General features: G+C 40.1%; 2 protein-coding genes across 2 annotated transcripts; both read right to left on the minus strand.

Annotated features, from left to right (window-relative positions):
• Positions 1-3,567: 3,567 nt before the first annotated feature.
• Positions 3,568-6,225, minus strand: LOC575559 (insulin-like growth factor-binding protein complex acid labile subunit). Its single transcript, XM_030988090.1, has one exon. The coding sequence runs from the start codon at positions 6,223-6,225 to the stop codon at positions 3,568-3,570; it is 2,658 nt and encodes an 885-aa protein (XP_030843950.1).
• A 14,259-nt stretch (positions 6,226-20,484) lies between these two features.
• Positions 20,485-23,182, minus strand: LOC115925041 (slit homolog 3 protein-like). Its single transcript, XM_030988192.1, has one exon. It carries the CDS (start codon positions 23,155-23,157, stop codon positions 20,485-20,487), a length of 2,673 nt encoding a protein of 890 aa, XP_030844052.1. The 5' UTR covers positions 23,158-23,182.
• Positions 23,183-26,521: the final 3,339 nt, after the last annotated feature.

Here is a 26,521-nt window from a genome sequence, read left to right on the forward strand (position 1 = left end):
TTCCCTTCCCTTACTTCTCTCTCTCTCTCTCTCTCATTTAAGTTTGCTGAGGGAGGCAGGGGCCTTTCTCCCCCTCCCCCCGATCCACACGATGTTGGGGGGATTAATCGTAACTGATCTCTGCTTCTTTTCACCCTTTTCTTTTCTTCTTCCTCTTTAGTGTTCCATTTTAGCTCTCCTCTTTCCCTTCCCTAACAGCCTGGGAGGCAAAGCCCTTTCGCCCCCGATCTCCTTCTTTCCCCTTTTCTTTTCTTCTTCATTTCCCTTTGTCTCTTCTTTCCCTGTCCCTTATTTTTCCTTCCTTCTTTCTCTCTCTCTCTCTCTCTCTCTCTTTTGCTGAGAGGGGGGGGGGGGGGGGGGGGGAGGGTGGCGAAGGCCTTTCGCCCCCGATCTCCCAGGGGGGTCACTCGCATACCAAAGTGGTATGCGTGCTCGTCACAGCACCTCAAAAATGGACCCTAAATGGCGTAATCATTGTAGAAAATTTCGCCCCTTATTGACGTACGGTTCTGTAAATCTCACCCCTAAATGGCGTAAGAAACTAAAATGGACCCCTAAACGGCGTAAACTCTAAAATGGACCCCTAAATGGCGTAAATTTTAAAAACAACCCCATAAATTGCGCAACACACCTATACACAGTAATTAAGAAAGAGTTCCAATGTGCCCAATGAAATTTACATGAAACATATTTTATTTCAATTTTGGCCTAGCTTTCATAATTAAAATATTGCATATAAATATATATCGGAATACATACAGAACTTTTACTTTAATGGGCCCCTAAATCCCCACCTTCACCAAGCTAATAGTGTAATGTTAATTTTCACACTGAGGCATGTAGATACACACAGGAAGCTATGCTGGTTCTTCATTCAAGTTTATAAATACAGCTAATAAACTAACATGGCTCAGTAAAAAGTGCTTAGTTTCAATTTTGAATTAGAAATTTCAAATTAAAAACTTACTCTATTGCAAACATACACAACAAGATTACTATGGCCGGCAGTGTTGTACCCCTATTACTCGGCTACACTGCGGGCTACACTGGCACCTACACAGAAGTAACAGTGTTGCTCCATTAATTTGAAGTAACTCTACTGCTACCTCGGAAATGTTGGTATTCATAGTGCAGTTAAGGCGCAAATAAATGTCGGCGCTGGCATGGTCGAAAAGTGACCCTAAACGTCGAACTTAAAGTTGAAAAAAGATACCCTAAACGTTGAAACTTGACCTGAAAAGCACCCTTTTTTCTAAAAACGTCGACGACGCCACAAGGCCAAAAATCGACCCTTTTTCGACGTTTTTATGACGAGCACGCGTACCACTTTAGTAGGCGAGTGACCCCCTATTGATTCACTTGGGGCGTCAATGAGAACGCCCGTAGATTTGGCCTAAAACCGTTTTGGATTTTTCAGTACCTCAGCGGTCACCCGCTGTTACTATAGTAGATTCTAGATTTTGTACACGAACCGCAGATTGCCTGTCGGCGTTGAGCTTGCGAAAACTCCCTACTACTACTAAAGTAAACCACCGCTATTGTTAACAACAATAACAATAGTCTCAATTAAAACCTATCCATAACTATCGTGTGTTAGTTATAATAATAACCTGTCAATTATTCGTTTGGCCGAAAGCAAACTCGTCCGAATCGAGGCGCTTAGAGGGATGTTTGAGGCCGATAGAAAGTGATGAAAAATTCTGAGGAAATTACATCAAGCAATTTAACTAAACCTGACTCGAGAATGTGATAGGCTTTGGTAATACAAAAACACATTTCCATAATCAGCAAATTTAAGATGGACTTAAAGATAAACTTTAGTACTGGTAATGCGTTTGCATTGTGAAAGAAAAGGTGTGGAAAGGATCAGAAACAGTTGATCATGTAGCATGTAAGAATTGGTGTGCACTGCAAGGTTCTGGAGTCATCAAAATCATAATAAATTTGACCGAGTCTTGGTAAAGTAACAAGCACTGACACAGAAAGCTATATATGGGACAACACACATGGTGTCGGGGCTAGTACTACCTTGATTTCCTTGTCTTTCTATGCTCATTACTCAGCCAATATACATTTTCTTCCAAAATTGTTTGGCACATGTCATTTATTTGTAATCTTGAACATTCAGTGTAAGTTTCGTTTGATTCTGTGAGAATTAATTTTCTTTTTTTTTTACCAGAACTCAAGTTTATCTTTAATCTTTTAGAACAGTAGTCTTGTTGTTTATAAACGGCTAGTAAAGTGTATACATGTAGCATTAAACACAAACTAAACACAAATAATCACAATTTTTCGTAATAGTATATTACATTCTGACTAAGTTTAAACCCCGTTTAAGTGGATTGAGAATGCAAGCGAAAAAATAATTTTGTTTCAATCTTTGAGATTCATAATAAAACGTGATTATCAAGTCCAATTTATTAAAATACCAATTATGTTGCACGTGAGTTTATATGACAGTAGACTAAGCACTGTTGCGGGTGTATTTGCCAGCGAAATACCCAAATTCTATATCTAACATATATACATGTACGAAACACAGGAGAGAGAAGATTGGTTCAAAGCTTTACCTAAAGTTTGTTTCTCTCTCTCCTCAAAGAGAAGATTGAGTTCTGGGAAAAGGTGAAAAATAATTTGTGAGCGTTATCATTGTAGTTATGCAAGTGTGGAAGAACATCAGATAAAACATGTTCCCTGAAAAGCATGGCTCTTCAAATGCCTTAATATTCTAAATAAAACATGTAACAGCATACAATACGGGACAGATTTGTATGCCACATGTTCGTGTAGTCCCATATACATCTTTCTGTGTATAGTGATTGTAACTTGACCAAGACTGGGCCAAATTTCTTATCATTTTGATGATTGATGAACCTGGAGTACACACCAATACATATATGCTAAATGATCAACCTTTTCTGATCGATTCCACACTAGCTGTTTATTTCATAATGCGGTCACATGACCAGAACTCAGCTTTATCTATAACTGCGAGTGGGCCTTAGGGGTTCTAGGACACCTACCCCATGGACATCCACCCCCGTATAACCACCCCAGTCAACTACCCCCCCAGAACAACTACCCCCTAGGGCAACCACCCTCTGGGACTACTACCCCGCGGGACAACTACCCCCCGACAACTACCCCTACTACCCCCAGACAACATTACTATCCCCTACGACAACTATCCTTTAGGACAACTACCCCCGGACAACTTTCCCCCGGACAACTACCCCCAGACAACTAACCCCTACGACAACCATCCTTTAGGACAACTACCCCCGGACAACCATACCCGGACAACTACCCCCAGACAACTACCCCCTACGACAACCACCCTCTAGGACAACTACTTTTTTGGGGTAGTTGTTCTAGGGGGTAGTTGTCCTACGGGGGTAGTTGTCTGGGGTACTTGTCCGGGGTAGTTGTCCTTCGGGGTAATCGCCCTAGGGATGTGGTTGCCTAAGGGGGTAGTTGTCCTAGGAGATAGTGGACTGGGGGTGGTTATCCGGGGGTGAGATGTCCAGGGGGTAGCTGTCCGGATGAGGGCCTTAGGATTGTGATGGCCTACTCGTTTGGGAGCAAATCATTTGTCCTTAGATTAATGGTCAGATTTTTGGTAAATTTAGCCCAGAAATATTCCTGTCCTCTCAAGTTCTCAGTCCAGTAGATATAGGGTCTGCCATCACTGAGATACAACCTTGCCAAAAATGGCATTTCATCATCTGGGATGTCTTCGAGGAAAACCACGACTACGAATTCCGTCAGAGTGTCACTCACGTGGTCCATGGCCGTACGGAACTTGAGTATGAACCAGTGGTCGTGCACAGCAGCTCTGCTAAGCACTACAATGGTCTTGTAACTATGGCTCACCACGTAATCGACGGAATTTAAGTAATGCATACCCAACACAAGGTCTTCGTCACCAAAGACGTTCCTCTGAAACTGTGGAAGCCGTTCTTCGAAAGCCGGTCGGAGCTGTCTGCGAATCCATTCTTCATCATCGTCGTAGAAAATGATGTTCACATCAAACTCGTAGTCATTGTGGTCTCTAGCGTCTCGCATCTCTGTAAAGCCCAGTACGGCCAGTTTCAAGAGAAATCGTTTGTACCTCAACTGCCATCGGTAGTGATACAACAGCACGCTGATTACAATCAAGCTAATGGAGGCGAGGGGAATCAGAGAGAATATACCATAGTTCATTATACAGAGTTCATTTGGATCAAAATCAAGCAGGGGTTTCTCACGAAGAGGCTGCAAAGATGCTGACGAACAGATAGTTTGGTCCTTGTTTTTCAGGCGTATAGGTTCATTTAACCAATCAATTAGCCACTTTATATCACAGGTATAATTAATTGGGTTCATTGATAGATCCAGTGATAAAATGGAGGAAAATATCGGCTTGAAAGTGCTTTGACTAAGGCGCGTTAATCTGTTGCTGGCCAAAGAAAGATTTGTGAGCTTACAGTTATTTGAGAACATTAGCTCTTCTAAGTACTCGATACGGTTTTCGTCAAAGCTGATACTTTTTATTTGACCCAACCCCGATAATACATCATCATGAATATGCTGTATGTAGTTTCCGTTCAAACTCAACTTCTGAAGCGATTCCAACCCAGAGAAAACAAGAGGATGTAGATTTGTAAGTTTGCAGTAGTCTAGATTTAGCTCTTGTACAACAGAGAGTTGCCGGAATATCCCTGACGGTAAACTCCGGAAAGAGTTTTTACTCAAGTCCAAATGTTTCAGATTAAATAATCCATCGAAAAGAGACGCGTTAGCAGTTGTATTCCATAGGCTATACTGGAAAATCTTAGAGTCTTCCATGTCTAAATTAACAAGGGATTGTAAATGTTGAAACGATATTCCCGGTTGCAAAATAAGAGATTCTGGACCAAGAGAGTTTAGGGAAAGTGATCTTAATAATGGGGCGTATAATTCCAGGACAACTAAACTACTTAAGGTCAAATCAATGGTTTGAATATTGTCAAGTCCTGTAAAGGCCGTCAGCTGAACGACAGAAAGCTGTGAGTTCCAGCTCAGGTCTAAGAAAGTTAAATTTCCTAAACCGCGAAATACAGCTGCAGATATTTCTGTAAACAGATTCCCGGATAAGTCAAACTCCGATAAGCCCATTGTCCAAGTCTGACTTTGAGGATTGATTTGTCTTACTCGGTTGTTGTTGATTGCAAGTACCTTTAATGCATTCATGCCGTCGAAAAAGTCTGGTTGAATTTCGCCTATGGGGAGTCTGTTATCATTGAATCTTAATTGTTTGAGTTTTGTCAAATTTGAGAAAACTAAAGGATAGAGGTTTTTCAGTTCGTTATTGTAGATGTTCAGAATAGAGAGAGAAGAATCGCGCAGAGGATCAAAGAAACCTTTAGGAAACGCACCAACAGAACCGTCCTCGATTGTAAGCTGTTCGATGTCTGATCTGGAAATTCCGAGTATGATGTTCGCTAACACCTCGTAACTCAAAGGGTAGCCACCTAGCACCAAAGAGCGAACATGTAGTGATGCGATCACATCAGGGTCTACAGATTTGATAGGGTTATCTCTAAGATCTAGAGTATCAGTTCGGCACCCAAAAGCAAAATCTCTCGCCGTAAGGTGTCGTAGCCGATTTCCAGTCATGTCTACATTGTCAACCATGCCACAAGAACTTACATTGATGAAGGTGAGCTGGTTGAAGGACAGATCTACAGAATCTAGATGTGGACTCCATTCTAGAGTGTCATTTGGGAGCGACTTCAAATTTGATCCCCTTAAATCGAGAATGGAAAGCTGTGAAGACATCACGAAGACGCCTGTTGTTGGAAACACAAGACGCCGGTTATAGGATAGATCCAGGTACATCAAGCCCTTGAGGGGATAAAAAGCGGCGACTTCTATCGCTCTCATATCGTTAAAGGAAATGACCAAGGAGTTGATTAGAGGGTATACTTCAAACGAAGAGTTCAAGAGTTTGGTAATATTGTTCCCATACAAGTTAAGCACCTCGGTATCCTCAGAAAGATTCTGGGGAACCGTGTCCAGGTCTTTATTGCGGCAATCAGCTGTTTTCAGTTCAGGGTACTGATCGCATCCATGGAAAGATTTGTCCATGTCCAGTGTTAAGAATGGCATCGCCGAATCTCCATCGTGTCGATGTAAAGATTGAAAGGACGAGCTGACAAAGAGACAAGCGACAAGCAATGGGTACAAGATTGAGCCGTTTGCCATGACGTCAATATACATGTACATGTATCAACTCTGAAAAAGGAAAGTCAAACCTTTGTCGGAAGAAAATATATCGCTCTTGAATATATGCTTATACAAGCTCATATGAGATATTATAAGGCTTACGCATTAAGCATCACAAGCGGAAAGTTAACATCAACATTAAACTTCCGTGCGCTTGTACAGTGCGTCCCAGAAAAAAACGAAGCCGAGAATTATCGATGTTTAATCATAACTTTATCACAATGATAACTAATGAATTACACATATTTGTAAAGCTTAGATCCTCCTCTTTTATCTGATCCAACTCAGGGCAGAAAATTAACTTTCTAGAAATATGATTTTCTCTCTAAAATTCAGATACTGCCCGCCAAATGACTTTGTGGTTTCCTCTCTTTATTTGTTATTAATCACTCATGCGTGAAATATGCATCGTATGAGTTGCCTCAAATGAAAGAGGAAGATCTAAGCTTTACAAATATGTGTTATTTATTTATTATAATTGTGATTAACATATGGAAACGTTGTATCATCCGGTCAATCTGACTTGCGTGCATAGAACAAATAAGCATTTTTCCATGAAAAAGTGAAGTTTTCTAAAATGTGCGTTTCTTTCCAGCATTGGGGCGCCCGGGAGTCACTCGGGTAACATTTCATAAAGTAGAATATAAAAAGACCATATGCGAATCTTCTGTACTTTTGTCGGAAAAAATACATTTATCCAGCACAATGTCGTCTCTTTTTGCGTTGGAGAAGAGCAAATAGCGAGTTTCAATCACACATTGGCCGCTCTCGCAAGCTCTCACTCGTTTCACTGTGGTCAAGCGACTTTGGGGCAAGCGGTTAATGAAAATACTAATCGTTAGCTTTCTTCTGGTATTAAACTTGTTTTGATTGATTGTATAATTTTGTCAGAATAAAGGAAACAAAAAGGCTTGACCAATAACTTATCAGCGTCTGAATTGACCTTTTGACCTTGAATTCCCTGTTGCAAGCGCACTAATAACGTCATCTTCGCTAAATTGGTGTCTTTTATCGTAAAATGCTATACTTGCACAATGTTTATACATCTTTTTTAATTATTAGTAAGATATAACATATTTTGTCTGATATCACTGAAGTTTTGGGTTTTATTTAACGAGTAATTTTTAAATAAGAGCCATTTTACTGTTTTATTTTACTGGATCGTACCATTAAAGTTGCAGGGTAGAAAGATGCATTTTCCAACCGCGCCAAATTTAATTTACGTTCCGACATTCCGTTAAATGGGTTCGTGTTGTTAAGAATCCACTGCTTTCTGCTCCACCAAACGTTTACATGCGGAGTCGTTTATCAACTAAATTATTCAAATTTATGGATGCTTCCTTCCCAGGTGTTTGTGTTGTTGAAGCATTTCATTCACCTGCTATCATTCTTTGTACTCCAATTGCCAGAACGCAAATTACATTTTGGTTTTATAGTTTCATCGGAGTCGTTTATCAACTAAATTATTCAAATTTATGAATGCTTCCTCCCCAGGTGTTTGTGGTGTTTATGCATTTCATTCACCTGTTATTATTCTTTGTACTCCAATTGTTAGAATACATAATGCATTTTGGTTTTATAGTTTCATGCAATAAGTAAGTCAATAAAAGAGTATGTTCTGCACAATAACAAACAATGTGTGTCCCTATTGTACAATGTAATGTGTCCCCTCATTTTGTAATAGTTAATTTACCCATTCACATAATGGAACTACCTGCCCGATGAAGCCAGTGGTCCGTGACCCCTGAGCACTCAACACCGTGTGGGAGTCAGTTTGTGGTCAACTTCTTTTATGAGACACTATACAAGCAAACGTTTCCATATGTTATGATAAAACATCGATAATTCTTGGTTTCGTTTTTTCCGGGACGCACTGTTGAATAAGTTTACTTCTCTACTCACAAGTCACAAATTCCTTCGTAATTTCGACAATTAGAACCTGAAACTCTTTATACATCAATACCATTACACGCTCTTCCTGTTTTCAATCATGTTGAAGTGATGTATTGAGATACCACGTGTCAACAAGTCGCGAATAATAATAAAGAGGATTATTACAATTAATGTGATAGAAAGTAAAACATTTCCGAAGATGGCAAATAGTTAACGCAGCAATTACATAGATAACAGGAAATCATAACGCAAGAATTCCCTTCATATTAATTTCAAAAGTTCGCCCATTTCGTGAACGATAAATGTATATATTATCATAGACTTGTATAGTATATACTAGCATTGCCCACATATTGAAAAGCTGCTACGATACTGTTACGATACAACTCTAAAAACTGTTACACAAGTTATCCTGCCTATGCAAATTATTGATCTGCCCAAAAAAAAGTTTTATTGAGTTATATTTATCACAAAAATAATCATATAAACAATTGATATAAAACATCAAAAGGGCAGAGCTGAGACTCAATCAGAAGGTTTCTGATGGCCGAGGCCGAAATGACGTCATCTTGAAAATTAAAATTGTAAAAGGATTACTCTGCCCAACAAGTGCTTGCTTGGTAGCTAACACCTGCGCTCTCAGCTTGCAGTAGTATCTATTGCCCCGTGTGATCAAGGATCAGGCGTCTTCTCTTTAAGCTACTTACGACAAGGGCGCGTGTTCTGATTGGTTACTGTCTTAATGATCACGTGGTTAAGCTAGCACCAATGATAGGCGAGCTACGATACGCCGTGGTTTATAATGTAAGGCGTAAAGTCATTCACAGACTAAGATTCGGTGTGAGAGCCGAATGACGAAGAAGGATATTAATAGGTACAGCCTATAGAAAATGCATCCCACGAAAACTCAAGGCGCCTATGAATTACATGTAGATATAATTGTATTATATTGAATTGTATTGTATTGTATTGTAATGATGATGATGGCAATAATAATAAGTATACAAATGATGATAGTAATAATGATATAAATAAAGATATTAAGAATAATGAGAGCAGATTAGATTTGTAAGGCGTCATTTTTTATTGTGTTGTATTCTGTTGTACATTGTATCGGATTGGATTAGTTCATTGATATAAAAATCATATAAAATGCAGCTAAAAGTATCATCATACACATCATTATCGTCGTCATCATCATCTTCATCATAAACAACCTCACCATCATTCTCATCTTAGCAGTTATAACCATCACTACATTAATCATCATCATCATTCTTTTAATTATCATCATATTCTGTATCAGTACTATCATTACTTTCATCTGATCATCATTATCATCATCATCATCATCATCATATGCAGTTTTCTAACTGTTTTTGTAAAGGTATTTGCCATCCCTATTTATTACTGTCGGACAAAATTTGTTTCTTATCTGTCTGCGTGTAATGTTAATGAAAGATTTTTGTTCAGTTTTTAAATTTGTCTCAAGTTTAGAGAAATTACAAATATGAAGAAAAACAAAACCACACAACGAATACATTTGTTTATGCACTTCGAAAGACATACGTTGCAAGAGTTGTTGTACATTTAACGAAAGTAGGTCTAACATACGCCTTCAATTTTCTATTCATTAGAGGATGTGCATACTGTATGTACCATTAATTTAGATTGTAAATTTGTTTCAGGATTATGTCACTGAGAGCCTTTTCTAGTCTGTAAAATGTACAGGTGAGAATCCACTCCTATTGGAGTCATTTTTATGGATCACTCCGTTTTAGATTCGAAATCCACTCTGAAAAGAGTAAGTCAAATCGATACTCTGGAGTGAATTCCATATCATTTTGTATAATGATCTTGACATTGAATTACACGATAGAAACTTCATTTGTCGAGACATACTTTAACCTGTTGACAACTGAATTATTTTATTCTCATACAAAGACTCATAGGCTTTGTACAGGGACTACCCGGTTCAGGTAGCCAAAGGGTTAAATGTCGGCACATGACTATAGTAGCCATCCAACCAAGTGACGTATCTCTTCTGTAGTGCAATGTGTGGCATATCACCACAAGGTGGCGCTATTAACATTTAAGCTTATGCTGAACTGAAGCTTGAGGTATATGATGACAAGTAATGGATTTTACTCCAAGACGAAGCGATCCCAATTATGATCCATGAATTAGATGATTTCTACTCCTCTGCATGTAGAGCAGGCGCGGATCCAGGATTTCTTAGGGGGGGAGGCCCAAATTTGAAATTATGCGAGCCAAATATTGGTATGTAATGGTGACCAGCAGTGACGTAATGGAGGGGGGGGGGTGGGTGCAGGGAGGGGCGAGTTTTTCCCCTACCTCCTCCGCGAAGCGCGGAAGCTTCGACATTTCAATAAATTATTAAAGAAAGAAGGCGATTCGTTGTACCGTTCCCAAAAATAATCCTCGTCTGAATTATCTTCCCCCCCCCCCCCCTCCCGCGCGACGCGCGGAAGCTTTTACGTTTCATTAAGTCATTAGAGAAAGAAGACGATTCATTGTGTCGTTCTCGACTCTTAATCCTTGTCTAAATTCAGTTCCCTCCCCTCCAACGTGAAGCGCGGAAGCTTTTACGTTTCATTAAATCATTAGAGAAAGAAGACGCTTTGTTGTACCGTTCTCGACTCTTAATCCTTGTCTGAATTAAGTTCCACCTCCACCTTCCTGCGCGAAGCGCGGAAACTTTGACGTTTTATTAAATTATTAGAGAAAGAAGACGATTCGTTGTACCGTTCTCGACGCTTAATTCTGTCTGAATTTCAAAAATGTTCTTTGTCTACTCCCTTTTCTTCCTACGTCCTCTTCCTTTTCACTCCTCTCTTATCTTGGGGGACCACCTCTACCCCCCCCCCCCCCCCCTGGCTACGCGCCTGCGGTCAGATGAACATATGTTGATACCTTGTCCGCCCCCGGAAGCTCAGGGGTTTAAGGCAATAATTTACGGTCAGATTAGCATTCAGGGGTCCGCCTTAGGGCCCTAGGTGGGGTCCAGGGGGCAGAGCCCCGGAAGTTCAGGGGTTTTAGCCATTTAATTACGGTCAGATGACCATTATTTTGATACCTAATTGTGGCACTGGCAGGTCACTAATTGGCGGGGGGTTCAGGGGGCGGAGCTCAAGGGTTTTAGGCACTCAATTACGGTCAGATGAGTATGAAGGGGCCCGCCTTAGGGCTCTTGGTTGGGTCCAGGGGGCAGAGCCCCGGAACTCAGGGGTTTTAGGCGTTTAATTACGGTCAGATGAGCATTTTTTGATACCTTATTATTTTGTGACACTGGTAGGACAATATTTGGCGTGGGGTCCAGGGGGCAGAGCCCCCAGAAATCAGGGGTTTTAGGCATTAAATAACCGTCAGATGAGAATCTAAGGGCCCGCCTTAGGGCCCTAGGTGGAATCCAGGGGGCAGAGCCCTCGGGGTTTTAGGCATTTAATCATGGCCAGATGAGCATATTTTGATACCTCATTATAATGTGACACTGTCAGTTAACTATTTCTTTCTATTGCCCCCTACCCTAGCCCCCGCTGCGTACGGTCATGGTTCAGTGACAAAGCAATGGCCTCGTAACTGTGAGTCCCCAGGATCAAAGCCGTGTCGATGTGCTATATTAGTGCCCTTTTGTGGGGCATTAATCCTCATTACTGTCATTTATGACTTAAGGGCATAGGTCCCCTAGTTGATAAGCATAGTAGCATACACATGCTTTAGCAGTCACGCAAAACACACATTGGCAAATTGTTATTCAATAAAATCTGAGAACGTATACTATTATCTAGATCTATTATTTTTAATTTAAAAAAAAAATAATTCCATAATTTGGGGTAAAACAAAAATATTCCACCTTTATGAGCGACAGTGTATGTCATTTCAGCATTATTTGTAAACCACCGTTATGGAATTAGAAATAAACCACGTTTGAATTTTATTTCCCCAAAGCCCCCCCCCCCCCCCCCCCCCCCCCCGATCTACACCTTGTTGGCGGGAAAATTGCAACTGATATCCCTTACCTTTCTTCATTCTCTTTTTTTCTTCTTTCCCTTTCTCTCCTCTTTCCCTTTCCCTTCCCTTCCTTCTCTCTCTTTTAAGTTTGCTGGGGGGGGGGGGCAAGGTCATTTTGACCCCCACCCCGCTCCACACATTGTTGGCGAGAGTAACCGCAACTGATCTCCCCTTCTTTTCTCCCTTTTATTTTCTTCTTCCTCTATTTTGTTCCCTTTTAGCTCTCCTCTTTTCCTTTTCATTCATTCTCTCTTTTTTTTTAGCGGGGACGGGGGGGGGGGGGGGGAGTAAGGGCCCCCCCCCGATCCACAACTTGTTGGCGGGAAAATTGCAACTGATATCCCCCTTCTTTTCTTTTCTTCTTCCTCTTTTTTCTTCCCTTTATCTCCTCTTTTCCTTTTTTCTTTCCCTTTCCTTCCTTCTCTTTTATTTTTTGATTGGGGGGGGGGGGGGGAGGCAACAGCCTGGGGGGCAAGTCCTCCCCCCGATCTCCTTCTTCCCTCTTTTCTTTTCTTCTTCCTCTTCTTTTTTCCCTTTCCCTTCTTTTCCTTCTCTCTCTCTCCTTTTTTTTTTTTTTTTTGGCGGGGGGGGGGGGGGGGCAAGGCCCGCTCGCCCCCCCCCCCCCCTGGATCCGCGCCTGATGTAGAGTGTAACGTGAACAATACTAATTGCTGTAGGATGAACTTCAATAGATGTAATTGTCCTGCATTTAGGAATGAATGTTTGATTGTCTGTTTTAACACAAATAACTTAGTTTGACCGCAAAACTATGTACAACTGAGAGACAAAATATGTGCGCGAGATAACCCTCGCTTTATTTAGCCGAAGATGGCGCGCTCTAAGAAAACGAATTTATCATTTGAAGGTGTTTGTTTGCTTGTGTGGGATGGGGAAAGAGATATAGCAACCATAAATGACATTATTTTGCTGGAACTTAAAACTCTGTTGCATAAACATTGTCTCTACACTCAAATTGTTCGCCAGCAAGCTCAAAGAGAGAGAGAAAGAGAGAGAGAGAGAGAGAGAGAGAGAGAGAGAGATAAGGAGACGAAGAAAGCTAATGAAATTGCAATAGATTTATTTGTTGTGTATTATCCTTGGTAAACGTGTTATCCACAATGTTCGCAATGTACAATGTAAAGCAAAAATGCGCTCCAAAAAAATGCAAAGACGACAACAAACTCATGTTATGATTTTTCTTTCCTGTCATGTTTGTTCAATTTATCGTCTCCAATTACTGTCGGAATCTTCATTCTGTTTTTCATCTTGAGGCATTGGGTTATTAACAGCTACTGCAATGTGTACAAAACTTTAGTGATTATTAAATAACAAAGGAACATTCGATTTAATGCATTTCAAGAGCTAAAAGTGACGGATATCATTTTACAGATCATGTACTGATATTATCTGCTAACGATGTTGTCATTTCCATTAAGAACGGTACGTGCATCTGGAAATTTTGTTTAATGTTTTTGATCATTTAAATGTACTCCAAAGTATTTTGTACGGATGATGTTAGTTTTTATCGTGATTCGTGCTATTTTTGTCTAAAAATTGTGTATTAAATGAACCTTGAACAAAGATAACAAATAAAAATCATGAAAGTTTTACGAATAAAACTTTATCTGATGTAACTCTGCATGTTAAGTGGTTTTTGTGTGTGTGCAGTATCCCCATCACCCCCCCTCTCTCTCTCTCTCTCTCTCCCTCCCTCTCTCTCTCCCTCTCCACCTCCATCATCTATAATTATATCTCTCAATCTCCACAATCTTCCTCCCCTCTCATTCCCTTTCTTTCCAATTACATTTATCTTTTTCTTCATATCATGTTTTATCTCATCTGATAACATTCATGAAGTCATGTTCGTACGTGTAACTGACGGGGGGGGGGGGGGGGGGGGTGGGAGGAGGAGTGGTGGGGTTCGAGGTTTCGAACATTCCCGCCAGCCTGATATAATTACATATAAAGAGAGAACATATCATTTCTAGGAGCAATTAAAATTTGTAGCGCAGACTAATGCTATGGAGAATTTCGATCAAGAAATCAGGAAATACGTATTTTGATGCGGACAGTAGCGAGCATAACTAGAATTAAAAAAATCGCAAGGGCTCTATTAAAGAAGGGGGTCGGGAGTGGTGATGTTAATGTCATTTGACATACTATAAATTGTTGTTAATATTCCCCCCCCCCCCGCCCATGTAATTTGTGGTCATGTTTCCGGGTAAAATAAATGTCCTAAATTTCCTAGCTTTAAGAGGAAAATCCTTTTCACTCCATTAGCTATCTTTTTAAAGTTTGTCTCAAAATGGAAACAGATTGCTAGTTTTCAGTTTCTCGTATTTTTAAACACTTTCTTTCTCATATTTTCAGGTTCTCAAGTTCTCCTCAAGTGCTCACATTAAAAATACAAAGAAAGGAACCATGGGCCTGTTTCCTTATTCAATTTTATTTCGTTCAATAATGACATGGAAATCCATTGTGGGTATTTACATAATTATTGCATTTTACGTTAAAATCATGTATAAAAAGTCATCAAAAGCATGATAGTGAAATCAAAAATAATAACATTCAAAATCGGTGGAAAATTGGAATTTTGTCATCTTGTCATCATTTATTAATAATAAGTTGAAATCCTGGCATATGATTGGCTGAGAGCAAAGTTGTCATTGAAAACAAGTTGTATGAAACAGGACTTAGGTCACTCAAATTGGCGTTGTGGTTTGTGCCTGTAATCCAGCTAACAGTGGAAGTTACAAACTGATTCAGCCGAGGACGAGGACGTAGGTTCGAAACTGAGTCATGTATTTCAGATGGTGACGTTTAAAGGTCGGTCCCCAGACGTAAATAATCATATCTGATTGATACACGTCTGTAAAACCCAATACACACGCACACACGGGGACATCCCATCCTCCTCCTTTCTCGCTCCGTACATCCATGCAGTTGTGCAATTTTCGTCTAAACTGTGAGAAACACAGGTACACATTAATTATGCTGTAATACGATATTATATATTCCTTTGGCACTGTTCTACACTGACAAGTTTAACTATCATACAACAATGTGAAAGTATGTGTGAAGTATTAAAAATGTTTTGAAAACAAGCAAAGTTTGTTGTGACTAGCATAATTTACAGATATTTACACTTTAAATATATACATGTACAAATCATAAAGCTATTCCACAAAAATGTTCGATGGTGAGAATTTCTATACTTTCAGAATCTCATGGACACCGCGAGATTTAAGATATAATTTTGTAAAAACAGCCAATGAGACAATGAGAAAAACCCTTAATTTCACCTCGAATTATCGATATTATAACTCTTCGTGTAATGTTCTAAACCATAGCCTACAGAAAAGGTCGCCGTTAAAGGGATAGTTGATTTATTTTTTCAGACCGCAAATGCCTTCAAAGTGCATGATTATTGCTCTTAATCTTATTTATGACATTTCTAGTGCTCTTTTAGGACCTAAAATTGCATTGAAGGTAATGTTAGACCCCAAAATGTTTAAAATCTAGCCAATACAATCATAACAATTCAGTTCCACTTTCACACAAAAAAGTGACCGATAATTAAATAATTAGTCAATAACAACAATACACGGGCCGGCTGCGTAGTATAACCAACACGCAAAAGCCAACATCGGCACTGGCTGAAATAAAATGTCAAAGGCGCTTTTTCGACGGCTGGTTAAAATAATCGAATATTTGCGGGGCACCACAAATATTAAAAATCGTTATATTTATGGATATTTTAGCCGTCTCTGAGCCGATTTTGATCACTCAAAGATGATTTTTTTTTTTTCATTTAAATTATATGTTCTTTCAAATTTGACACTCAGTTTTTCATCATCTCACAACAATTTTTTTTGTGTAGCGCCCTCTGCAACAAAACTCGACTATCCCTTTAAAGATGTTTCATGGACATGGGATTTTGGTTTTGTTGAAGAGATTCACTTCACCATAAACACTTACACTTACACTTACCGGCGCACACTACAGGATCCGACTGCGATCTGATTCTTGAAGAAATGACAATTATATTAGTTATGAGAATTTAAACGAAGAACGCTTTGCTGATCTAGATTGAAAATAATGATAAAATACTAACAAAATCAATTTAGTGCTTTTAAGCCCTCTAGTCAAAATTAATTCCGAATCGGCTTCAAATCGTAGACAATCGTATTATTGGTATTAGTGACGTCACTAAGATTCTGAGCCGATTTAGCTTTTCCTCCGTCATGGAAGCTTGAAATCCACTAAAAATGAGATTTTTTAAATTACATGAATACTCAGATTCTTGATCATTGAGATGTTACATGTTAGAATGTTTTATATATAACCAGGCGCGTAGCCAGGGGGGGGGGGGGCGGTGGGGGCGGTCGCCCCCCCCCCCCCAAAAAAAAAAAAAAAAAACGCCGGCCAAAAAAAAAAGAGAGAGAAAGAGAAGAAAAAAAGGAAGAGGACGTAGGAAGAAAAAGGGAAAAGGAGTCGAGAACGGTACAACGGATCGTCTTCTTTCTCTAATAATTTGATAAAACTTCAAAGCTTTCGCGCTTCGCACGTAAAGGGGGAAATTGAGTTCAAATTAAGGATTACTAGTCGAGAACGGAACAACAAATCGTCTTCTTTCTCTAATAATTTAATGGAACGTCAAAGCTTCCGCAAGAGGGGGACTGAATACAGATAACGATTAAGGGTCGGGAAAGGTACACTGACGAATCGTCTTCTTTGTCTAATAATACGTCAAAGCTTCGCGCAGTAGGAGGGGGGGGGGGGGGACTGAATTCAGACAAGAATTAAGAGTCGAGAACGGTACTTCGAGTCATCTTCTTTCTCTAATAATTTAATGAAACTTCAAAGTTTCCGCGCTTTGCGCGGGAGGGGAGGAAATTGAATTCAGATAAGGATTAAGGGTAGAAAGGTACAGCGAATCATCTTCTTTGTCTAATAATACGTCAAAGCTTCCGCGCTATGCGCATGAGGGGCGGACTGAATTCAGACAAGGATTATGAGTCGAGAAAGGTATAAGAATCGTCTTCTTTCAAAGCTTCCGCGCTTCGCGCGGGAGGGGGGAAACTCCCCTCCCTGCACCCACCCCCTAGGGAGCGCGCTATGCGCGCTCTTTAAGTGATTCGCACGCTTCGCGTGCTCACTACCGCCCCCCCTAAAATGAAATCCTGGCTACGCGCTTGTATATAACGTGCTGCTGTAAGTTCTTCCGAAATCGGTTCGCAGTTAGATCGTGTAGTGTAATAGAGTAAGTAGGAATCAGGAAGAAGAAACCTTTAAATACTTACTAATTTCTTTAGCAAATATGAAAATAATACAATTGCAGTCATGGTGATTGTATAATCCTAATATTGAAAAATGTAAAGAAACAGCCGATACAAGTACTATAAAGATTTGTATTCAACCATGTCATAAAGCCATCATACTACGAGGATACACGTATAGTCTATGATTGTCAATTATCTATCTGATTTACTAACACATTTTAATGTCAATGTATACCTTTAACAGAAACAAGAACAACAGCATTAACAACAACAATGTCAATGGTGATGGTGATGATGATGATAATAATAAAGACAATGATATTAATGATAACGATGAAATTGATACTGATGACAGGGAATAAGACAATTATTATGATAATAGTATAATAGTATATAAGTAGCACGATTTACTACTACTCTACTACTACTACTTTTACTACTACTACTACTACTACTACTACTACTACTACTACTACTACTACTACTACTACTACTACTACTACTACCACCACTACTACAACTACTACTACTACTACTACTACTACCACTTTCATTACTGATAACCATTAAAAGTATCTCTAGATTCCTGCATGACTGACACTCGTTTGGGATCAAATCATTCGTCCTTAGATTAATGGTAAGATTTTTTGTCAATTCATCCCGGAAATAATATTGTCCTCTCACGTCCTCAGTCCAGTGGATATAGGCAGGGGCGGATCCAGCCGGTGGCGAGGGCGGGGGCCCAAGGGGGGGGGGAGGATTCGTGAGAAAATATTTATCGGCGAATAAGCCGACGAATAACAGGGGGGGGGGTGGTAATGAGACCTATTTTTATTTATTTTTGCCCAATTCGTGAGAAAATATTTAATGGCGAATCAGCCGGCGAATAAGCGGGGGGTGGGGGGGGGGGGGTGGGTTAAGGAGCACTTGATAATCGACGCAAAAATCTAACGTAGTATCCCCCGGTTGATCTCGATGCGAAACGCTCGCCGCATGAGTTATCTAGGAATAATTTATAATTTATATTATTTTCTGTGTTGGTGCTTGAAGAGCATTAACTTTGTGTATTAGAAATGATATGACTTAACACTCTTGTGGATAGCCAATCTCTCAACCTAATGAAAGCAATATGCATTTCACTTTCATTTCAATCCTAGAAGTCAATTCAAAGCTTAATATTTTTGAGAGAAGTGCTTACGAACGAAACCGAAATTAGCTAAAAGAGTGTTGTGTCATTTTGCGCTATATGAAAGTATTATAACTATCAGGAAATGCCGTATGTAATTCTCACAAATGTGCGTGTGTAAGTATATTTCCCCAAAATTGTTGCATATTGTCATAAAAATATTAATACAAAATAAATAAATAAACATGAAAGAAAATAAACATAACCATCTTAATAATTCAATATACTTAAATCTATCACCATGCTAATTTTCACATTAATTGGACCTTCCTAGGCCGAGATCTTAGGGGGGGGGGGGGCATAATGACCCCCATGCCGTATTTAGACCTCAAATGGCCCGGCCTTTTTACGGTTAAGGACAATCTGTAATTATTCGCAGTTTGGCCGAAAGCAAACTCGACCGGTGGTGCTTAATTAGAGGGATGTTTGAAGTGATAGAAAGTGGTACAAAATTCTGAGAAAATTATATCAAGCAATTTAACTAAACCTGACTCAAGAATCTGATAGGCTTTGGTAATATAATCAGCGAATTTAAGATGGACTTAATCTTAGAACAGTAATCTTGTAGTCTATAAACGTCTAGTAAAGTGTATACATATAGCATTAAACATAAAATAAACTAATCACAATTTTCCGTAATAGTATGTTACATTCTGACCAGGTTTAAACCCCGTTTAAGTGGATTGAGAATGCAAGCGAAAAAATAATTTTGTTTCAATCTTTGAGATTCATAATAAAACGTGATTATCAAGTCCAATTGATTAAAATACCAATTATGTTGCACGTGAGTTTATATGCAAGTAGACTAAGCACTGTTGCGAGGGTATTTGCCAGCAAAATACCCAAATTCTATATCTAACATATATACGGAAAACAGGAGAGAGAAGATTGGTTCAACTCTTTACCTAAATTTTGTTTCTCTCTCTCCTTAAAGAGATGATTGAGTTCTGGGAAGAGATGCAAAATAATTTGGGAGCGTTATCATTGTAGTTATGCAAGTGTGGAAGAACATCAGATAAACATGTTCCCTGAAAGCATGGCTCTTCAAATGCCTTAATATTCTAAACAAAACATGTAACAGCATACAATACGGGACAGATTTTTATGCCACATGTTCGTGTGGTCCCATATATATCTTTCTGTGTATAGTGATTGTAACTTGACCAAGACTGGGCCAAATTTCTTATCATTTTCATGATTGATGAACCTTGGAGTACACACCAATACATATATGCTAAATGATCAACCTTTTCTGATCGATTCCACACTAGCTGTTTCTTTCATAATGCGGTCACATGACCAGAACTCAACTTTATCTTTTACTGCGAGTGGGCCTTAGGGGTTCTAGGACACCTACACCATGGACATCCACCCCAGGATAACCACCCCAGTCAACTACCCCCAGGACTACTACCCCCTAGGGCAACCACCCTCTAGGACAACTACTCCCAGACAACTACCCCCGGACAACTATCCCCCGGACAAATACCCCTAGACAACTACCCCCTACGTCAACCATCCTTTAGGACAACTACCCCCGGACAACTATCCCCCGGACAACTACCCCCAGACAACTACCCCTACGACAACCACCCTCTAGGACAACTACCTCGGGCAACTATCCCAGGGGGTAGTTTTCTGGGGTTTGTTTTCTGGGGGTAGTTGTCCTACGGGGGTAGTTGTCTGGGGTACTTGTCCGGGGTAGTTGTCCTTCGGGGTAGTCGTCCTAGAGGGTGGTTGCCTGAGGGGGTAGGTGTCCTAGGAGGTAGTGGACTGGGGGTGATTATCCGGGGGTGAATGTCCAGGGGGTAGGTGTCCGGATGCGGGCCTTATGATTGTGATGGCCTACTCGTTTGGGAGCAAATCATTTGTCCTTAGATTAATGGTCAGATTTTTGGTAAATTCAGCCCAGAAATATTCCTGTCCTCTCAAGTCCTCAGTCCAGTAGATATAGGGTCTGCCATCACTGAGATACAACCTCGCCAAGAATGGCATTTCATCATCTGGGATGTCTTCGAGGAAAACCACGACTACGAATTCCGTCAGAGTGTCACTCACGTGGTCCATGGCCGTACGGAACTTGAGTATGAACCAGTGATCGTGCACAGCAGCTCTGCTAAGCACTATAATGGTCTTGTAACTATGGCTCACCACGTAATCGACGGAATCTAAGTAATGCATACCCAATACAAGGTCTTCGTCACCAAAGACGTTTCTCTGAAACTGTGGAAGCCGTTCTTCGAAAGCCGGTCGGAGCTGTCCGCGAATCCATTCTTCGTCATCGTCGTAGAAAATGATGTTCACATCAAACTCGTAGTCATTGTGGTCTCGAGCGTCTCGCATCTCTGTATAGCCCAGTACGGCCAGTTTCAAAAGAAATCGTTTGTACCTCAACTGCCATCGGTAGTGATACAACAGCACGCTGATTACAACCAAGCTAATGGAGGCGAGGGGAATCAGAGAGAATATACCATAGTTCATTATACAGAGTTCATTTGGATCAAAATCAAGCAGGGGTTTCTCACGAAGAGGCTGCAGAGATGCTGACGAACAGATGGTTCGGTCCTTGTTTTTCAGGCGTATAGGTTTATTTAACCAATCAATTAGCCACTTTAGATCACAGTTACAATCAATTAGGTTCATTGATAGATCAAGTGATGAAATGGAGGAAAATATCGGCTTGAAAGTGCTTTGACTAAGGCGCGTTAATCTGTTGTTGGCCAAAGAAAGATTTGTGAGCTTCCAGTTATTTGAGAACATTAGCTCCTCCAAGTACTCGATACGGTTTCCTTCAATGCTAATACTTTTTATTTGACCCAACCCCGATAATACATCATCATGAATATGATGTATGTTGTTTCCGTTCAAACTCAACTTCTGAAGCGATTCCAACCCAGAGAAAACAAGAGGATGTAGATTTGTAATGTTGCAGTAGTCTAGATTTAGCTCTTGTACAACAGAGAGTTGCCGGAATATCCCTGACGGTAAACTCGAGAAAGAGTTATAACTCAAGTCCAAATGTTTAAGATTAAATAACTCATCGAAAAGAGACGCGTTAGCAGGTGTATTCCATAGGTTAAACAGGTAAAGCTTAGAGTCTTTCATGTCTAAATTAACAAGGGATTGTAAATATTGAAACGATCTTCCTGGTTGCAAAAGACGAAAGCCTGAACCATCAGAGCTTAGGGAAAGTGATCTTAATAATGGGGCGTATAATTCCAGGATAAATAAACTACTTCCGGTGAAATCAATAGTTTGAATATTGTCAAGTCCCGAAAAGGGCGTCAACTGAAAGACATAAAGCTTTTTGTTCAAGCTTAGGTCTAAGAAAGTTAAATTTCCTAAACCGCGAAATACGGCTGCAGATATTTTTGTTAGCAGATTACCAGATAAGTAAAACTCCGATAAATCCACTGTCCAAGTCTGATTTTGAGGATTGATTTGTCTTACTCCGTTGTCGGTGAGTGTCAGGACCTTTAATGCATTCATGCCCTCAAAAAAGTCTGGTTGAATTTCGCCTATTGGGAGTTTGTTAAAACTGAAACTGAATTGTTTGAGTTTTGTCAAATTTGAGAAGACTAAAGGATGGAGGTTTTTCAGTTCGTTACCGTGCATGTCCAGAACAGAGAGAGAAGAATCACGCAGTGGATCAAAGAAACCTTTAGGAAACGCACCAACAGAACTATAGGAGATTGTTAGCTGTTCGATGTCTGATTTTGATATTCCGAGTATGATGTTCGCCAACACCTCGTAACTCAAAGGGTAGCCATCTAGCACCAAAGAGCGAACATGCAGTGATGCGATCACATCAGGGTCTACAGATTGGATTTGGTTTAGTGCAAGATTTAGAGTATCGGTGTGGCACCCAAAGGTAAAATCTCTCGCCGTAAGGTGTCGTAGTCGATTTGCAGTCATGTCTACAGTGCCGACCATGCCACAAGAACTTACATTGATGAAGGAGAGCCGGTTGTAGGACAGATCTGCATAATTTAGATGTGGAATCCTTTCTAGAGTGTCATTTGGGAGCGAATTCAAGTTTGATGCACGTAAATTGAGAATGGAAAGCTTTGAAGACATCACGAAGACGCCTGATGCTTGAAACACAAGACGGTAGTTTTCGGATAGATCCAGGTACATTAAGCCCTTGAGGGGGTAAAAAGCGGCGGATTCTATCACTCTTATATCGTTCTTGGAAATGTCCAAGGAGTTGATTAGAGGGTAAACTTCAAACGAAGAGTTCAAGAGTTTGGTAATATTGTTCCAAGCCAAGTCAAGCACCTCGGTATCCTCAGAAAGATTCTGGGGAACCGTGTTCAGGCCTCTACAATGAGCTTTTTTCAGTTCAAGGTTCTGATTGCATCCATGGAAAGATTTGTCCATGTCCAGTGTTAAGAACGGCATCGCCGAATCTCCATCGCGTCGATGTAAAGATTGAAAGGACGGGCTGACGAGGAGACAGGCGGCGATCAATGGGTACAAGATTGAGCAGTTTGCCATGACGTCAATATACATGTACATGTATCAACTGAAAAATGAAAGTCAAACCTTTGTCGGATGAAAATATATCGCTCTTGATTATATGCTTATACAAGCTCATATGAGATATTCTAAAGTTTACGTATTAAGCATCACAAGCGGGAAATTAACATCAACATTAAACTTCCGTGCGCTTGTACAGTGCGTCCCAGAAAAAAAGAAGAGAATAAGAAGAGAATTATCGATGTTTTATCATAACTTAATTACAATTATAACTAGTGAATGACACATATTTATAAAACTTAGATCCTTCTCTTTTATTTGATGCAACTCAGGACAGAAAATGAACTTTCAAGAAATATGATTTTCTCTCTAAAATTCAGATACTGCCCGCCAAATGACTTTTTGGTTTCCTCTCTTTAAATTGTTTTTAATCACTCATGCGTGAAATATGCATCATATGAGTTGCATCAAATGAAAGAAGAAGATCTAAGCTTTACGAATATGGGTTATTTATTAACTATAATTGTGATTAAGTTATGATAAAACATCGATAATTCTCGATTTCATTTTTTCTAGGACGCACTGTATAATAGGCTTACTAGTCTACTCACAAGTCGCAAATTCCTTCGTAATTTTGACAATTAGAAACTGAAACTCTTTATACATAAATGGTACAGAAACATCAATATCATTACACGCTCTTCCTGTTTCCTGTATGTTGAAGTGGTGTATTGAGATACCACGTGTCAACAAGTCGCGAATAATAATTAATAGGATTATTACAATTAATGTGATAGAACGTACAACATTTCTGAAGTAGGCGTTCACGTCTTACGCTCGTGTGACCTACCTGATCATGCCGATGAAGGGGAAGTTGCGATACCGAGAGGAATTATCCCAAAATACTCTGGGATAAGAATCTCAATCCATCACATCATCATTTGCATGGGCGCAATTTTAATTTACGCATAAATACCAGAGGTCAGAGGTTATTGGCCCCAATTTTGGGGCCAATGACCCGAGGTCAACTGTCTGCGCATGCGCACTGATACAACTGTAAACTGGTGTATTTGCGCATAAATACGTGACCTCTAGGTCATTGGCTTTGTTTAAAATGGCGCACACAACGGTAAACTGGTGTATTAATCCTCAATGCCGTGCTTCTATGCTTTCTTGGTCTAGAAGTGATATTCTGTATATTTTTTGTCATCTGATATGAATGACGTCTTTTTCGAGCCAGAAGGGCGTTAACCCTTGTCCTTTAACACAGAGTTACTGCTCTTCTGGCTCTGAACCAATTATATCTTAAAGGTCAAGTTGAGTTCTGGCCAGTAATGAAAATTAGAAAATGAGACGAATGCATTCTAAACTTGTTTAATATCACCAAACCCAGCAATATGCAAAAGTCTGTGGTTGATTTCTTTGTTAGTTTCAATGATTTAAAGAAAAACTCACCATGACAGGGATTAAAGAGTGAACAATAAACAAATTAATGTGCTTGAACCTTGTAACAACTGTGCAAAGTGTTCGCTGAACAAAGGCATGGAAGTATCGCCACACACCGTTCAATGTACAGTATGATTGGACATACACACGCCCATACATCAAGAGAGAGAGAGAGAGAGAGAGAGAGAGAGAGATCATGGTCATCCATGTTAGTAAACACAATAAAATTCCAAGGTATTTTTCGTGTTGGTTTATTAGCTCCGTATCAACGGCCACACCGCACGAAGACAAGAGAGAGAGAGAGAGAGAGAGAGAAGGAGAAAGAGAGAGAGAGAGAGGGGAGAGAGAGAAAGAGAGAAGGAGAAAGAAAGTGAGAGAGAGAGAGAGAGAGAGAGAGAGCGCGCGAAGAGGGGGGGGGGGGAGGGAGAGAGAACACATAAACATGATTGCCCTTTTTACATCACTTTTACTATTTTACCTTTCTGTATGCTTGTCATTGATATGTACATTTTCCTCTGTTTTATCCCATTCTGTTTGCTCTCTCGGATCCCATCTTAACGTCGTCTTTCTCCTCCTCACCTCACTCTCCCTCTGGTATAACACTTTCTCCCAGCCCAACTACGTGAAGAGAAAAGGAAAAAGATATCATACCGTGTTAAGACATTATCATCTCCTCTACCGTCATCATTATCATCACCACCACCACCACCACCACCACTACCACCGCCACCACCACCACCACCACCACCACCACTACCACCGCCACCACCACCACCACCACCACCACTACCACCGCCACCACCACCACCACCACCACTACCACCGCCACCACCACCACCACCACCACTACCACCGCCACCACCACCACCACCACCACTACCACCGCCACCACCACCACCACCACCACCACCACCACTACCACCGCCACCACCACCACCACCATCACAATCATCATCAACATCATTCAATTCAATTCAATTTAATTCAAATAAGGATTTATTCAAGACTTGTCAAAAAGTCCAAAGACTAAAAATGAAGTTTACATCAAACATACAACCATATAAAAAGCTTTCAAAAACATATATATACATATATAAAGAAAAACGTAGCAAATGGTAAAAATATACGAAAATAAATAAATGTTTACATCAAAACATCAAAGCAGTAACAACAAAAAAGAAAACAAAATATACCATCATCATCATCACCATTTTCATCGCCATCATCATCATCATCATCATCATCATCATCATCATCATCATGTGACGACTGCAGCTGAAACAGCTAAACTTTACTCTCCAACGCCACTCGATCTTTTCCATCAAGATCTTAGGGACGCCTTCTATCTCAAGAAGATGATTATCTGATTATATCTAGGAATGAGGATGACTACAGGCTCTATACTAATATGATGTTGGTTAATTGTCCGATGTGAACGTGTCCTTTAAAGGTCCACTGCACTACTTGTAGCTACTTGCGCCCTCTATATAACAAACAATGCCTAATCGGTGACCATTGGTCCCCCATGATCCTCTTTTTCTTATGTTAACTGAGAGCTGAGTTGGTGAGATAACCACCTGTCCAGTGACCTTGCAGGGCGGTGTAATTCCTCCTGTAAACTACGGCAGATAAGCTTTAAAGGTACTATGTCCCATTTGCAAGCCCAAAAAATGGAAAGTTTAAATTCCCACGGCAATTGAAAATAATAGTAATTTAGTAATCAAAGGTGGGGCTTGAAAATGTCTTCAAGTGGGAAAATAACGACTATTAGTTGTCAAATCGACTTAGGAGCTATAGAGCCAATAAGTTATTGATGTAGACAAATGCTCATGTACCCTTTACAGCTCATTTTATGTATTTTATTACCAAAGAAGAAAAAAGCCAGTCAGTCACTCAATAGTGTCTGACAGTGAAGTCTAGCAATAAACGGGTTTCCTTGCATACTTTGAATATAAGG

The sequence above is a fragment of the Strongylocentrotus purpuratus genome, unplaced genomic scaffold, assembly GCF_000002235.5.
Source record: "Strongylocentrotus purpuratus isolate Spur 01 unplaced genomic scaffold, Spur_5.0 spur5_scaffold_17, whole genome shotgun sequence".
Lineage (NCBI taxonomy): Eukaryota > Metazoa > Echinodermata > Echinoidea > Camarodonta > Strongylocentrotidae > Strongylocentrotus > Strongylocentrotus purpuratus.